This window comes from Antechinus flavipes, chromosome 1, assembly GCF_016432865.1.
Source record: "Antechinus flavipes isolate AdamAnt ecotype Samford, QLD, Australia chromosome 1, AdamAnt_v2, whole genome shotgun sequence".
NCBI classification, from domain to species: Eukaryota; Metazoa; Chordata; class Mammalia; order Dasyuromorphia; family Dasyuridae; genus Antechinus; species Antechinus flavipes.
Window position 1 is genome coordinate 360,627,127 of NC_067398.1, and position 18,301 is coordinate 360,645,427.

General features: G+C 36.7%; 1 protein-coding gene across 2 annotated transcripts in view; it reads right to left on the minus strand.

The window, feature by feature from the left end:
• CTIF (cap binding complex dependent translation initiation factor) overlaps positions 1 to 18,301 on the minus strand; it is a 478,113-nt gene that overhangs the window by 328,080 nt on the left and 131,732 nt on the right. For both annotated transcript variants that reach the window (XM_051969645.1, XM_051969644.1), the window contains exons 3-4: positions 17,343 to 17,565; positions 7,097 to 7,168 (exon numbers count right to left, since the gene is read on the minus strand). In XM_051969645.1, coding sequence (XP_051825605.1) covers positions 7,097 to 7,168; positions 17,343 to 17,522 — 252 coding nt within the window. In that variant the 5' untranslated portion in view covers positions 17,523 to 17,565. The remainder of the gene's footprint in view (positions 1 to 7,096; positions 7,169 to 17,342; positions 17,566 to 18,301) is intronic.

The window sequence follows — 18,301 nt, forward strand, 5'->3', positions numbered from 1 at the left end:
TAAGATCACGACAGTTGAAGAGTTATAAATGATGGTGAGTTCTAAGATGTATTCATTTCTTGGATATCTGAGGTGTAATAAAGATAAGAGTTCATGGGAAGAAGTTGAGGCTGAGGGCCAATTGTCTGAAGAGGCATATATATGCATACTGAAGCAAGTCCCCCATGGCTCAGTTCTGGGATCTCTTCTCCTATGATTTTAACTATCACCTCTATTCAGATGCATTTGTTCATCCCTAACTTCTCTGCTACTCTCCAATCTTGCATCTCCTATTGTTTTTTAGATATTTCAATCTGAATATCTCACAGATATCTTAAACTCAAACTGAGTCCAAAACTCAATTAATTACCTTTCTCCCCACCCTACTTTCAAACTTTCCTATTACTGTCAAGAGCACCACCATTCACCTAGTGAATGGCTTGAAACACAGATGTTACTTCAACACCTCCTTCATTCTCATTCCTCCAATATTCAATCAGTTGTCAAATCCTGTTTCATATACCTTCACTGCATCTAGAATACTCCCCCATTAGCCACTACCTTGGTGCAGGTGCTTACCTCACAGTTAGATTATTGCTCCTGGTTGGTCTGTTTGATATAAGTCTCTCCCTACTTTACCCATCACTCACCTATCAAGGATATCTTACTAAAACGCTAGTTTGAACATTTTGCTCCCCTCACTCAATATATTCCAGTGGCTCCCTATTGCCCCTAGGATCAAATGTGGGTTTTTAAAGAGCTAGACAAAATAATTCATTTGAAGGAACAAAATATCTAAAATCTCAAAGAAAACAATGAAAAGCACATAGAAACGAAAGGAGGATTAGCACTTAGAAGTCTCAAATTATATTATAAAACAGTAATCATCTAAACTATTTTGTTAAAAACTAAAAACCTAAATCAATTGTGGAAAACCTTCTATTTGACCATAAGTGCTGAAAAAATGTAAAGCAGTTCAGTGAACATTAGGTTTAGATTAACATGTGACATGATATACTATGATAAGTTCAAATTGAACATGTGACCTGAATATACTGGGTCACACCATTAAAAAAGATTCACATAACAGCTATGGTAGAGGAAGAATTCTTAATCAGAAAAGGGACTGAAACAATGACTAAAAGTAAGATCAAACAATTTAAGTCCATAAACTTGAAAAGTTTTGCATGAATAAAATCAGTCTGTTGTCTCTAAACCTTTTTAAACTTTTTCCACTCACAGCTCCTTTTCACCTTATGCAACCTTGGGTATGTAAAGTTTATAAAATAGGTATACAAATCAAACATTTAGTGATAATACATTGTAATTTCATAATCTCCCACATTCAAGAATGTGATTCCATATGGGTTTGTAACCCAGTTTAAGAAGCTTTGCTCTAAACTACATGCTCTTAGAATTTAATTGCAAGAGAAAAATAGACAATCTTGGAATAACAGGAGGACAAAACTGTGGATTGACATGTCCAGGTGAATGAATGAATATGTGAGTGGTAAGGAGATGCTAAGAGGGGATTCTGTCTTGGCTAGAGAAGCAAAAATCAGAGAATTAAAAAAAAAAAGACATCACATTGCAAGAGCTACAACTCTGTGGTTCAGACTTTAAATGCTATATGAACTCAGAAAAGGGCTTGATGACATAGGAACAAGGAACTAGGGAGAGCTTTGTGCAAGGGACCATCTTCCGACAGTGCTAAAGTATGGAAAGCATTCCCAACCAGAGAATGCTGCATGAGCAAAGTCCTAAACACTTGCACAGAGGGTTGGTTGAACTTAATAACTTCCAAGGTCTTTGAACTCAAAAATTCTGTGATTGCTGGGTGAGTTAATTTACTCAGTTTGGAACACTGCTCTGAGCTGAACATGACTACCCAGTGAGTCATCATAAACTTGTCTTAAAAAAAAAAAGCTTGCATGCTCTACAACTCTAGAGAAAGAATGATATCTCTGAATACAGATTTAGGCAGAGGAGGGAGGGAGAGAATTTATAATTCAACATTTATACAATAAATGTAAAAATACATAAAATATTTTTAATATGTTTGCTTCAGACCATAGTCCACAACCACTTACCCCGAATATCAACTGGCCTCACACATAGTCATCCCTCTCACTTTAACCTCCCTGCTTTCTACTTCTTGTTCTAAGGATGTAATCATATCAGTACTAGGGATAGACAAGTGACTCTCTCACAGCCTCAAGCGTCAATCCCGTGCCTCCTCTGACCCTAATTCCATTCCTTAGTCAGTGCTCCCCATCCTGTTGTCCCCCTATTATTGTGCAATTTTCGAAAGCAAAGAGTCTTGCTTTTATATCCCTGAAGCCTAGCATAGTACTAGATACAGAGTAGGTGTTTAATAAATGCTTTTCTTTTATTCATTTAAATACAAGACTAAGACATTAAGATTAAGTCCTACAGAGAACAGAGAACCATTGTACATTTCTGAGTTGAAAAGGGACATACATGATTTCAATAGTATGTCAGGAGGTTTAATATACCAACATAAATAGGAAAGGGAAGAAAGAAGGAACAATTTAAAACTGGAGACTTTTATAACAGTCTAAGAGTGAAGTGATGAGAGACTAAAGTAGACAGTACTAGTAAGAGTGATAGGGACAGCCAGATGGCCCAGAGGATAAAGCACTGGTCCTGGAGTCAGAAAGACCGAAGTTCAAATCCAGCATGGACCTTGTGTGTGTGAACGTGAGCAAGCCATTTAACCTCTGTTTGCCTTGATCCACTAGAGAAGGAAATGGCAAACCACTCCAGTATCTTTGCCAAGAGAGCTCAGTACTAGCATGCTATGGTTCATGGTGTCACAAAGAATTGGACATGACTGAATGACAGAACAACAGCAGAAGAGGTGGCAAGGAGATAGGAGATGTACTTCAAGGATGGACTTAACAGGACTTAGCAGAAAGACAGAACTCAATCATTTCTGCAAACTTCTCAAACTACTGACAGGCTCATCCTTGGATTGGTCATCAGAATTTAAATAACAGTTCTTATTCTGCCAGTGTCTCACTGTGTGATCTTGACAAGTAGCTTCCCTCTTAGAGTTCAGATTTCCTTGACCCATAAAAAGAACGAAGGTGTACTAGATGGCCCCATGATCCTTTCCAGCTTTAGCATTTTCTGCCATCTTATAATGATAGCAGATGTGTGAATCTGAAGACTGAGTTCAAATCACGTCAACAAGCATTTATTAAGCACCTATTCTATGCCAGATACTATATTAAGTGTCTGGGATTAAAAAAAAAAAAGTTCCAGATATCAATGGCAGAAACAACATAAAAAAACTAGGTACCAACAAGAAACTGGAGAAAATCTCAGAGGAAAGGCACTAAGTAAGATTAAAGAGAACTGGGAAAGGCTTCCCATAGAAGGTAGTAAGAGTTTAGCTGAAAGCTAAAGGAAGACAGAAAAACAAAGAAAGGAAGATAAGAAGAGTGAGACTTCCATGCAAGCAGCACAGCCAGAGAAAATGTCTGGAGTCAGGAGACTGAATTAGAAAACCTGCTTCATGATAAAGAATATTAACCAAGGACCAAACTATGGCTTCAGTCAAAAGAAATGAGAGATTCTGATTCCTTTTTCCATTTCACCTGAATTCAGCCTTTTAAATAAAGTCCTCCTTCCCTGCAGCTCTTCAGCTTACCCTGTACTTTCTGTATGTTCAGAGAAATCCTTGCCAAGTTCTCAGCAATTCTCAGAAACCCCAAATCATTAGCCACAAAAACAAAAATTATGCCCTGAATCGGATTTAAAATAATACTCATTGTAAATGGGTTACTATAAGCAACTGTGACTTTAAAAAAATGTGTGATAGAGGGCAGGCTTATTCCATCTCTATGAAATGTGTTCGTTCTCCATTTCCCATGTTTCTTCACAAGTGTAGGATTTTCTCGTAATTACGCCTTTAAATGCGACTGCGCTTTTTTTTTCCCTTCTCCTTTTAAAACACTGCATACACAATGCCTCAGGAATCTTAAGGCTCCAATGAATCAGCAGTTTCCTAGAGGGAGGCAGACTGGGCCGGCTTCTCAAAGATTGTTATCACCCTCTCAGTCTGTGCCTCCCGCCAAGGTAACCTAGCAAGTGATAATTTCCATGTGTCAAAAGGGAACCCCACAAACTCTTTCCCACTTATTTTTTGCTATGAGGTCATTTCATCCCCAAACCTTTCTATTCCCAAGCAGACACAAATCCTGCAGAGTCATTCCTGAATTTCCATCATCCAATTCCCACTCCCATCCCCATGCTTCTTCTCTAAGACCCAGAAAAAGGTTCATCCCTGGCCTTCAGTCCAAAATGACTGGCCTTTTGAATGCAAGTGGGCAGATCTGGGGTGAGAGGACAACCAGGATTTACATGTCCCTCTCCTTGCTCAGTATTCTGGTAGGCAGGATTCAGGGAAAAAGTAATGGGACAGGAAAGTAAAGTGTAATGGCCAAGAGTACTGTGACTAAAATCAGAAGCTCTGGGTTCAAATTCTGACACTGTCATATACTACTTTAAATATTTAAATCACATAAGTAGTGACCTTAGCTCTTTGGAAAAGAGCTTTGACTCTATAATCAAAGGACCTGAGTTCAAATCCTATCTTTCATATTACCTATGCAACCTTAGAGAAATTATATCATCTCAGTTTTCTCATTAATAAATGAATTATTTGAGCTAGGTGGCATCTGGGGCTCCTTCTATCTGTGGTTTCTGTGGTTTGTAAGGGTAGAAGAAGTCCCAAAGGTTAATCAATGGAAGATAAATAGGAAAGCAGCAATGTTTAACCAGAAAATGTTTAACTGGCTCATCAAAAGGAAAAAAAAAGTATGCACAATAACACACCTGTAAATTTAATCTGCATTATTAATATTTTCTCTTCTAGGTCTAGACAATCAACAAAACAACAAATCAAGTCTGATTTGTAACATTTGCCAGTTTCTGAGGTTCTAAATGATCCCCCCTGAAGATTTAACAATCAAATTTCCAGAACTAATAAGAAAATCCATCACACATTTTCTCCATTATTTTCCAACGTCTAGACAATCAACAAAACAACAAATAAAGCCCTGATTTATAACATTTGCCAATTCCTGAAGCTCTAAACGATACTCCTGAAGATTTAACAATCAAGTTTCTAGAACTAACAAGAAAATCTATCAATTTGAAAAACTGGGCAAAGAAGTCATGAATAACAGGAAAGGCTATGAAATCTCTCTGATGACTAAAATGATTTCTGTTTCTCTCTTATATAAACACACATACTCAAAACCATTTTACTAATTCAGCTTCACAACTATTAGCAACTTGAGAATATTAGCCAGGCCCCAGGATCTTAAATACCTTTGCCCAGAGTCACATGGCGCCTGTGTATCAGAGACAGGGTTTGAACCCCTATTTTCCCGACTCCAAGACTGGTTTCTACCTACTGTGCCAAGCTGCTTCTTGATGATGATTATTATATTTTAAATGTCTATTGCCAAGCACTCACTGGGTCTAGTTGGTAAACCTGTTCCCAAAGAGCTCTCTGATGCTCTTGTAGGGGGCTGAAATTCTGAAAAGGTGTACTTGAATCTGAGACCACAGAGCACTTAAGGCTAATTACTTATTCAATGCAAGATAATGGCCCTATATACATATATTTAGATGATATGGTAATCTGATGCTCTCCTCACCATTGGTGCTGACTGAATGTTTTGGTGGTGAGATAATCGTAGGTAAGAATTGGAGGGGGGAGAGAGAGAGAAATCAGAGTCATTTGGCAGTAGGAAGAGAGAGGCTGGAGACTCCAGATTCCAGAATCCAGTATTCATGTTTAGCAAGCCGCGTGGCAACTTGCCTGCCTTCTTCACTTCTCCCCATAAAGACCAAGGACTTTGACTGATCCTGAGGCCCTCCAGGGAACTAGTCCAGACATTATATGCTCTTGCTTAAAATCTCCAAATTGATTCTTGCTCTCCCAGTTTTAAGCTCATATTCTTGTTTTAGAGTCAAGGGGCCCTTAACAGAAAGGATCAAACAATTTAATAAGCATTTATTAATGTGCTCATTAATATATTAGGTGATAGGAATAAAAAGACAAAAATTAAATAATTCCTTCCCTTAAGAAATTATATTCTATCTAATGAGGAAGTATATATGATTAAAGTGTGTGTGTGTGTATAAACACAAATATACAACACAAACATACATGTGTATATATATAAATATACAATCATTTTTACACATGTGTTTATATACAAACACACACACACACACACACACACACACATACACACATAATGCCACTAGATGACACAGCAGATAGAGTTCTGGGCCTGAGGTCAGCAAGACTCCTTTTGGTGAGTTTAAATCTGGCCTCAAATATTTTTCTGGATGTGTGACCTTGGTTAAATCAGTTAACCCTGTTTGCCACAGTTTCCTCATCTGTAAAATGATCTGGAGAAGGAAATGGCAAACCACACCAGTATCTTTGCCAAGAAAACCCCAATGGGGTCATCAAGAGTCAGACACAATTGAAAAATGACTTAACAAATGTGTGTGTATGTGTGTGTACACACACATAAATATGTATATACATATATATACGTGTGTGTATATATATATATATATATATATATATATATATATATATATATATATATAATTCTCTCCCTCCTTTCACTCCCCCATATTGAGAAGGAAACTAGTTTAATCTGGGTTATACATGTGGGTTGATTTGCATAGTGCTCTTACAGAGTCACTTAAAAAGTTTATTGACCATGGGAGATGATGAGTGAATAGAAGGATCAATGGCACTAGATGAGGAAGTCAAAAAGGTTTGGTTTATTTCTGGTCTTGGTTCTTCTGCAAACAAGTTCTGTGACATGAATGCAAATCATCCACCCCTTGGAGTTTCAGTTGTTTCATCATGATTCCAAAAGCCCCTCCTGACTCACATTCTGTGAATGCTGAGAAGGACAGGATGAAGGGTGATCCACCAAGGCTTTGCTGGTCTGCCGAGATGTCCCCCAGGGGAAGCAGCCTCAGGAGTGGGGTCCACTCAGAAGCCCGCAGAATCTACCAGACAAGGACCCAAGCAAAAGAGATTGTTCCTTACCTGTTGAGAGGGGACTCTCCCTTGGGAGGATGAACAACTGCCATCCAATTGGTCATTGCAATCCACAGGCCACTGTGAGGGGAACAAAAAGGATTCAAAGTCACACAACAGTGGGCCTCATCCAACCCAACCTTGTCCATTAAAATATTCAGATTCTCTATATTCATAAGGTCAGGTTCTGCCTTTACATCTTCACTTGGACATTACTATTGGAAAACCTTCCTCACCAGATGTTTTCTTCTTCTTTTTTTAAAAATTGTTTTATTTATTTATTTTTAAGTTTTGAAAAACCTATTCTTTTTTTCAATCCTCAGTGTTTCTTTTTTAGTTCTTTACCATCACTATGTATGAAAAATATTAAAGTAAAAAAAGGTGATTTCAAGTTAGTCACTTATTGATGTACATATATACCTTTGAACTAAGTACTTAGTATATCAAAATATGGAAAAAGCAAGAAGTAGCATAATCAATACTTTAAACAAGCTACTCAAGAGATAAGCCACTGGGTAACCATCTTGGCTAAAACATCCCTGTTGCTTTTATGACTGAACCGATTTTCTTATGACTTTTAAAGCAATTACATTCCTTCATAAAAGCCAACATTTTTAATGCAATTAATATATAGTCCTTCCCAGACTAAAAGATTAGTCACCTAAATGTTTTATTCAAAGGAAAACAACATGATCTTTGAGGTATGTCTTATCTATCTTCAGCAAGTTTTTAATTCCAGGTTTCCTCATCCCTGCCTTATTAATGGGCCACTTCCAAGAAATATGCATTCAAGGAATGAATAAACCACATTTATGTCTCGGGCCCTGATTTTATTGTTGTAGGCAATTTTCACTGATGACTTTCCTACAAAACCATTTGGAAAGTTACCTGAGGCAAATAAAATTTGGCCAGGATCATACAGAACTGTGTGATAACCTAAGCAACCTTGCAGGATTTAGGGGCCCATGGAGAAAATCCAATAATAAATAACTGACTGAAAAAGAGTTTCCTTCAAAAAATATAGAAAAGGTAGAAGGAAAATTGGCTTTGTTTCTCAACAGAAATCCATTTTATTATGTCCAACATCAACAGTAAGAGAGGTTATAGGATAGTCAATACAAATTATAAGATCAGAAAACACTTGCTAGGTAGGCAAATCAGTTTCTAAATTGAACATAGCTCTGCTAGTCTGAAATAGAAGTGGGGATTAGGGATATCTTCTTGGTTTGTGCTAAATAGTGACCATTATATCACAGAAATCTCTGAAGCCCCATCATGGTATACTGACTCTGAATTCTCAAAGGCCATGTTGAAAAAACACAGGCTCAGGAAGATCCTAACCAGTTGCAAAGACTTCATCAGGTACAGGTGAGCCCAGACCAGCCCAGTTAAATTCAAAAAGGGTCCTCATCGAAGTTGGCCGTTAGGTGAAGATTTTTTTTTCAGGCTACAGCCATTTATGAAACCATCTATTAAGGTGTAATTAGTGAAAGGAGGACCCCTAAAGATCGAATTGTGCTTTTTCTAAGGCACTGAAATAAATAATCACTTCTGCTCATGTTGCTACAAACTCCCATGTCAAGCCTGCATACATGTATATACATTTCAGAAGAGACCCCAACCCTTGTCAACCAGCTTACAGGTGCATGGTGTTGTTGGTCATGAGGATGATGTACAAACAAAAAATTTTCAGGATAATTTGGAGGTAATTTCCGAAGGAAAGCACTATTAAGAATGATTGAGAAAGGCTTCTTATAAATGGTGGGATTTGGGTTGAAACTTGAAAGAAACCTGAGGAGCCAGGAGATATAAACAAAAGAGAGAACTGAAAGCATGAGAGAGCAGTGAAAGTGCCCTGAGTGAGGGGATGGAGATTTGTGAAGGAATAAGAAAGTCAATGTCACTGAACCACAGAATAAATATATGGAGGGAAGTAAGCATAAGAAGGAAGAAAAAGCTGCAAGGGGTAGGATGTGAAGGGCTTTAAGAGCCAAAGAAAGAATTTTATATCTGATTCTGGGTTCTAATGAGAACCATTAGAGTTTATTAAATTGGAGTTTGACAGGGTCAGGCATTCACTTTAGGAAGATCAATTTTACAGATCAGCAGACGCTAGATTGGAGCAGGGAAAGACATCAGAGAGACCAACCAGAAGATGCTGCAGTGCTCTAGGAATAAGCTGTGAGAGTCTGAACCAGAGTGGTGGCAGTGGGAAAGGCATACACACACACACACACACACACACACACACACACACACACTCTCTCTCTCTCTCTCTCTCTCTCTCTCTCACACACACTTTCACACTTATGTAAGCATATACAAATATACATGTGTGTAATACACATATATGCAAATAAGTAAGCCTATATACAAATATACACACACATATATATATACACATACATATATACATGTTTAAAGTATTTTGTAGTTAGAAAGTAATTATATATTTTTTGGCTCACCAGTCAAATAAGACCTAGGAGTTTAAGGTCAATTTTAACACTTTGTGTTACAAAGAAATCCTTTTTTCTCCCATAAGAAATAAATTATTTGAGGTCAACCAAAACTGTTGAAATTTGGGGCAGTATCTACACTGCAGTTTGTCTGAAGGAGGTCAATATACCTTTAATATAAGTCATCGATGTGTTAAGGTTCCCAAGAGAGCTAATAAAATCTTAGGATTCATTAAGAAAAACATTATCTAGGTCTAGGGAGGTAAGAATCCCCCTGTATTTTCTCCTAGTCAGACTTTATCTGTTCAGTTCTGAAAAGCAAATTTTAAGAATTTACTACTAGTAAGCTAGAGAATGCCCACTGAAGATTAAAGAGAATGCTGAATAGTCTATGAAAACAGGGTAAGAAGGAAAAGGTGATGTTTAGCATAAGGAAATAAGACTGGAGGGGCGGGCAATGGGAGCTATAGTCAAATAAATGACAGGTTACCAAAAGTCAGAGCAATTAGATTTGCTGTGCTTATATAAGTCAGGACTAAGCTGGAAGTTGAGAATGTAAAGCTAGATGGAAAGGGAAAAAAAATCTTCAATTCCAACAATTAAAGCTACTCAGAAGTACAATGGGCTGCCTCCACTGGTGCTGGGTTTCATCTCCTTACTGGATCTTCGACTGGGACTCCCCTCATGGCAGATAGGTGATGGATTCCAGATGCAGGATGAGACAGAAATTTGGGGGCATGTAGAATGTGTAAAGTTGACCATACCCATTTGTTACAAAAGTTTTGGTTTTCTTTTTTCTTTTCTAATGGGAATGGTGATGGGAAGCGAAAGGGAGAGAGAGGAATATAGTAAGGATAAAAAAAAAAGAGTTATTGAGGTGTTTTTCTTTTAAAATGTCAAGAACAAAAGAAAATGTGTGACCCTAACCAAGTCATTTAATCCAATTGCCTCACCAAAAAAAAAAAAAAAATCAAGTTAAAAAAAAATTAAACAAGCAGATCAACTATGAAAACTACATATTGATCTTATTATATATGTTAAAAGAAAATAACAATAGCTAAAGTTTTGCAGTTTGCAAAAGATTTTACAAAATATTAACTCACTGTATACTCACAACAACCATAGAAGATAAGTGCTATTGTGATCCCATTTTTATAGTTAAGAAAACTGAGGTTTTTAAGGAATTGTAGGGCATCCCCTGAATTTGTCTTTTCAAGTTGCCATATTTTCCAGAAACACAGGACCTAGAGTATTCAGGAGGCTCTAAATCTGTCAAGGTGAAGCCTCCTCTCCTACCCTCAGATGACATAATTTGACAAGGCAAACAAATATTAAGTGACTTGTCCAGGATCACATAGCTAGTAAGTATCTGAAGTCAAATTTGAAATCAGATCTTCTAACTTCCAACATTCTATCTACTGTGCCACCTAGCAGCCTACCAAAAATAAAAAAAAATGGATTAAAATCTGGGTATACATAAAAAGAAGTATAATTTGGAATTATAATATATTTTTCTTCTGTTCTACTATATATAGGAAAATGTCCATACCCATTAATATTTGTTAAATGCAGAATAAAAATAAAAATTTAGTTTTAAAAAATGTTCAGGCAGAGGCAAGATGACCATTTGTCTGCTGTACAGAGAGGGTATCCTTTCTCTTGTTGAGGAAGGAAGAGACTATCTGTTTTATGTGACTTTCCAACCCTGAATTCTGTGAAATTACAGAACTTCTCTAAAGAAAAAAAATGACTGACCATGCTAGAAAATTATCAAACTTTCTGCTGGAGACAGAGAGTGAGAAAGTTCCCCTCATTCATCTCTGGAGCTGGACTGTATTAGAACTCACTTATTAAGTAGACAAACACATCCCTACATTAAAAAAAAAAAATCTACTGTGTATATGTTCTCTATTCACCTCAGGGATCTATTTCTCTCCTAAAATGACTGTTCAATATCACTTTCCCTTCTGTATTCTTTCCCATACAGATGACTCAGGTTCCACTTCATGTTCTGAATTATATCTTGAGCTACTTAAAAAACTAGCAGATGTGATTGTTAAGATACTGTCAGTGATTCTTGAAAGATTGTGTGAAATGGGAGAAGTTGTGAAGAAATAAGAAAAGTCAAAATATTTTCCTGATTTTCAAAATAAGATAAGTAAATAGAGATGGAAAATTCTAGACCTGTAAGCTTAATTTGGATTTCTGGCAAAATTAAAAATGAATTATATTAAAAAGATGATTCCATAGCATGTAGAAAAGGAAGCAATGAGCTCCAGGGCTTTAATAAGAATGAGACATACCAAACTAACCATATTTCCTTTTCTGACAGGATTTTTAATCTGGTAGATCAAAGAAATGGTTTTGTGCCAGATGGCAGAAATAAGATGAATAGACAAACACTCCAAAAAGACTGGATGTTAGGGAAAACTTCCTAACAATGAGAACTATTTGAAATTGTAATGGGCTGCCTTTGGAAGTAGTAAATTCCTCCTCGTTAGTCACTAAACTGGTAGATCAAAGAAATGCTAGAGATAAGCTAATCTAATTCTTGAGAAAAAGATGGAGGGACATAGACTAAAGGACATTACAATTAAAAGGCTTTGGTCAAATAACCAGACTCAAAGAGAAGTCATAAAGAGTTCATTTTGGAAGGAAGTCCCCAGTGGATTGCCCTGGGGGAATAGTTTCTGGTCCAGTGCTATTTTTTTTTTTTAAAATTTTCAAATCAATGGCCTTGGATGAAATAAAAAATGGTGAAGCAAAAAAACTGGACATACTAGGTGAAGAAATCAGGATTCAGAAAAGATCTTGACAGGCTGGAACAAAGGGCTAAATCTAATTTTAAAAATCAATAGGAATAAATTTTGTCCTTAGGTCCAAAAAAATCAACTTTACAGGCACAAGATGAAGAAGACATAATTAGATAGTGATTTGTCTGAGAAAGTTCAAGGGATTTTAGTGGATTAGCATGAGTGAACAGTCTGCCATAGCAGACAAACGTCCCAATGTGATCTTAGGTGGTCTTATTAATAGCTGGAGAAGGAAATGGCAAAATACTCCGGCAGCTTTACAAGAAAAACCCAAATGGGGTCACATGAGTTAGACATGACTGAAAACAGTTAAACAACAACAACGAATTATTAATAGCATTTATACAGTGCCTACTATATATCAGGCACTGTAGTAAGCACTTTACAAATACTATCTCACTTGATCCTCATAACTGTGAGAGTAAGATGCTATTAATACCCCCATTTTACAGGTGAGGTTGAGTAACTTGCTCAGGATCATGCATCTTTAGTAAGTGTCTAAGGTCATATTTAAATTCAGGTTTTCACTGAGCCACCTAGCTGACTCACTTATTTATATATTTGTTTGTTGGAGGCAGTTGGGATTAAGTGATTTGTCTAGACACAATTAAGGGCATGAGGTGATATTTGAACTCAGGTTCTCCTAAGTCCAGGGCTAGTGTTGTATCCATTAAAGAAGCACAGCTTCCAAAATCCAACAATGGTGTCTGCACTGGATAGCTCCTTCCAAAGACCATATCTGGACTGCTGGGGTTAGTTTTAGGGACCACAATTTAGGAAGGAATTGATAAACTCGAGACAAGAGCAAGCAGAGTGGGGCAGAGCTTCTAGTCTATGCCATTACCAGATTAATTTGAAGAAGGGTTTAGCGTGGATTATATTACTAGACTGAAAAGCAATATATTGCCTATATTCAAGTATCTAAAGAGCAGCCATTTGCAAAAGGAATCATTCTTGCTTTGTTCCACATGACATAACTAAGAGGAGATGGAAATTGCAAAAAGATCCATTGAGACCTGACATGAGGAAAAGCTTCCTAACATTTATAATAATTTAAAACTATAATGGGCTGCCTTTGGAAAGAGTAGATCCTTCATTGGCAATCTTCAAACAAAAGGCTAAAGAGCTAGCTACTTGTGAGGTATGAAAGTCATGACGTTCTTCTGAGTGTGGGATAAACTAAATAGTTTATTATTATTATTATTTATTTTATTATTATATGATCAATAATTAATTAAATATCATTATTAAATAACTAAATAATAAAGAAACTAAAGTCCTTTTAACAACCCTAAAATTCAGCGATTACTTGGACTTCTCACTGAAATGCAGCTATGGTGCACTGGAAAAAGCCCTGGAAGGAGAATCAATGAATTTGGGTTCTGATATTATTACTTAGCTGATGTTAGGGGAGCCCTGCAAGCTCCAGAGAGAAATTTTAAGAAGCGCTTCCCTCATGTTAAAAGAGGGCATGGAAAGTGTGGCAGCTCCAGCATCATGCAGCATTCCTGGGAGTTTACAGTATTCTTTGAGTTCTCTTAGAGGAAGAAAAACAACTGGCAAAATTCAGGGAGCCTTTTGATAAAAATGGGGGAAGGAGAGCAACATGTAGGTGTTTAGACATTGCTTTAGAAAACAACAATCTACATTAACCTATGGAAATATTCTAGGTTTTTGGAAGAAAGTTTAGACCAACACAAACATTATCCAAGTCCTCTCCCATTCCCTTTCTTCTGACACAATCCCTATAAAGAAAAGAGCTTCCATTGTCAAATGAAGAGATGGCTTGGATGCTGAGATGAACAACTGTATTTCTGAGGCAATGGGAATCCTACACCTGCTTTGTATTTTCCTTGGGAAAAGGAAGTGGGGAGGAGGATTGGAACAACTGATTAACAATTTATGTAGGTTTGTAGTGACTAGAAGCTGGAAAATGAAAGGATGCCCATCAATTGGAGAATGGTTGAGTAAATTGTGGTATATGAATGTTATGGAATATTATTGTTCTGTAAGGAATGACCAGCAGGATGACTACAGAGAGGACTGGCAAGACTTACATGAACTGATGCTAAGTGAAACGAGCAGAACCAGGAGATCATTATATACCTCAACAACAATACTGTTTGAGGATGTATTCTGATGGAAGTGGATCTCTTCGATAAAGAGAGTTAATTCAGCTCAAAGATGGACAGAAGCAGCTACACCCAAAGAAAGAACACTGGGAAATGAATATAAACTGTTTGCATTTTTGTTTTTCTTCCCAGGTTATTTATACCTTCTGAATCCAATTCTCCCTGTGCAACAAGAAAACTGTTCAGTTCTGCACACATATATTGTATCTAGGATATACTGTAACCTATTCAACATGTAAAGGACTGCTTGCCATCTGGGAGAGGGGGTGGAGGGAGGGAGGGGAAAAATTGGAACAGAAGTGAATGAAAGGGATAATGCTGTAAAAAATTACCCTGGCATCATGGGTTCTATCAATAAAAAGTTATTAAAAAAAAAAAAAAAAACAATTTACATTGGTATGTGAATGGAATTACTCTAAGAGCCCAAATAAGTTAAAAACAAATTTTAAAACACCCAGCTCATTTCCCCATCTTTAAAGGAAATGCTTTTGAGATATATGTATACTTATGTGTATGTATGTATACACACATAAATACACACACGTATACACACACACACACACACACACACACACAGTAGCTAGGTGGTGCCATAGTGCACAGAATGCTGGCCTGGAGTCAGGAAGACTTATTTTCCTAGTTCAAATCTGACCCCATATACTTACTAGCTATATGATCCTGTCTGTCTCAGTTTCCTCATCTGTAAAATGTTCTGGAAAAGGAAATGGCAATTCCTTCCCCAATATTTTTGTGAAAAACAAAACCAAACAAAAAGCCCAACCAGAGTCACAAAGAGTCAAGGTTAGTGACTTATAACTTAGGAAGTTGAAGAAAGAAAGAAACCATGACCAAGCCTCAGAGTGAATAAAGGCAATTAGATGGTGTACTATATAAGCACTATTTATACCTGAAACAACTCAACAAGAATACTCTATCCTCTCCCTTCTTCTCTTCCTCTTCTTCCTCCTCCTTCTTCTCCTTCCTCTCTCCCTCCCCTCCTTCTCTGTTTCCCTCTCTCTTTCTCTATCTTCTCTATCGATGCACAAATTACACATTTATATATGTATGTATGTATGTATACACACATGTATTTTAAATTACTTTAGAATAATTCAATTCAACAAACATTTATAAAGCATACAACTATGGACAAGGCACTATACAAGGTATTGGACAATACAGTGACTACCTTGTACACAAGAGGCACTCAATAACTGAATGAGATCTATAATCTCCTTTTATGCTTATAAAAATCCTGTGAAATTAGTAGAGAATATATTACCATTCTCATTTGACAGTTGAAAAAACTAAATTCTTGAATTTAAATGCTTTGCCTACTGTTACAAACCAGTTATTCAGAAAGCCAGAAGAGAATCTTTGAATCCTACTCCATGTTCTTGACATCAAACCTTATCTCATAAAGATCTTACCTGAAATCCAGGGTTTAAGATGCCCAGATTTCCCAGAGTAGGGCTTCACCTGGGATCCATAAACTTATCTTAAAATATTGTAATAACTATTTCAATATAATTCATTTTCTTGACAATGATACATGTTTTATTTTTTTGCATTTAAAAAAATCATTCTGGAAGGGAATCCAATGGGATTCATGAAACAAAAATGGCTAGGAATACCCAGTCTTAGAGGATGTACCCAAGTTCAGGTCTAAGACACCTCACTCCTTCTTTCTAGGATCATAGAAATTGACTTTTCATTGTATCCATCTTCTTATCAGAACTGATTTATGTGAAAGTGTAAGCAATGCTTATGATACATGATCTAATTGCCATCATTCACTCTGATGCTTTTCCATGGCCTCCTCTCCTCCACCACTTGCCTACGTAACAAGTCATCAACCCCAGGCTAGAGTTGGGAAAGTGTAGGAAGACATGGGTGGCTGTGGGGGAAGAGTAGGATAGGGAAAGCATCCAACTACATCAGAACATATGAGAGCATGATTTTTCTGACTTCATTACACAGCTAAATATAAAGGGCTCCTGAATTATCTGCTGTTCCACACAGTGCTACTCCATTAGTGTGCATCACTGAGAGCAGTGGTGGTTCTCAGAACTTTTTGATCTTATATCAGGACCACTTTACTCCCTTAAAAATGACTGATGACTTCAATAAGCTTTTGTTCATGTGGATTAGATTTATTAATATTTACAGTATTAGAAATTAAAACTGAAATTCAAAATTAATATTTACAGTATTAGAAATTAAAACTGATATTCAAAACAGACATTTTATCAATTCATTAAAAACGATAGCATACTTATTACTTGTTAATGTAAATAAAGTTTCATGAAAAATAACTAAATTTTCTAAAAGAAAACAAAAATTAATGAGAAGATTGGTATTGTTTTATATATTTTTTGCAAATCTTTAATGTCAGGTGTAAGAAAAAATAGCTGGATTCTCCTACCTACTTTTGTACTTAATCTGTTGTGACATTATTTTAGCTGAATTATAAGAAAAATATCTGGCCTTACATAGCTATGTAGTTGAGAAATGGAAGAATATTTTAACAGGAAAATTAGCATTAATTGTTAGTTAATTAGTTAATATAGTAATATGCTACTGTTTATCAGTAATGGTTTATTATAATTAGCCTCATTATTATTGTAATAAGAATTCTGATGTTAAGAAATGTTCTGAAATGTTTTCACGGACTCTTAGATGTCCTCAGATCACACTTAAAGGCTCTATAATAAATATATGACATGGCCATTGAGCTCATCATGATGTCTGCCCACTATCCTGCCCCAAAATTCCAGGTCCTTCCTAAACAGTAAATCTCAAGAACTAACAATATGGGAGAGCAGACCACCTTGCTGCCTTCTGGCTGCCTCACCTGGGAGATATTGGACTGTGTCTTCTCACTCTCCCCATCACCCTCCGTCTTGTCGGTCAGAAGCCCCTGCACCTGGTACTCAAGCACGTAGCTGTCAATAAAGCGCTCCAGCTCCTCGATCTCCTGAGAACGGCTGCTCCCCGCCTCTGAGGAGGCTGAAGCTGCTGAGGAGTTCTCCATCACAACTGCTCAGAAGTCCAGAGGGAGGAAGCCTGAGGAAGAGCTGGGGGGGGAAGAGGAGGAGAGAAGAGAGAGAATAGACAAGTGTGAAATTCTTCCCATGTTTGTAAGAGGTCTGTACATGTGTAAGGCACTTTCTACTTTTCAAAGCAATTTTATATCCATTATTTCATTTGCACTGAAAGGAAGCATGACATCATGGAAAAATTGGTATCAGAAGACTTAGGCTTGAAAACTGGCTCTGACATTTAATTAGCAAGGATAAAATAAGTGACTTTATCCTTGTACAGTAGGATCACAGATCTTGAGTTATTAGGAACCTTGGAGTGTCCAATTCCCTTATTTCACAAATGAGAAAATACACAAAAGTACTATTAAAGAGTACTTTATTTTTCTAAATACATGCAAAGATAGTTTTCAATGTTCACTTTGGCAAAAACTTGTGTTCCAATTTTTTCTACTTCTCCTATCCCACCCCCTCCCCAAGACAGCAAGCAATGTAATATAGGTTAAACATGTACAATGATTCTAAACATATTTCCTTATTTGTCATATTATGCCAAAAAAAAAAAAAGGGAAAAAACACGAGAAAAAAGGGGAGAAAGCAAAGAAACACAAAAAGGTAAAAATACTATGCTTTGATCTATGTTTAGTTTGTCAACAGAAATGGCTCTTTCCATCACAAGTCTATAGGAACTGCCTTGAATCACTTCATGTTGAAAAGTACCAAATCTATCACAGTTGATCACTACATAATCTTGTTACTGTGGATAATGTTT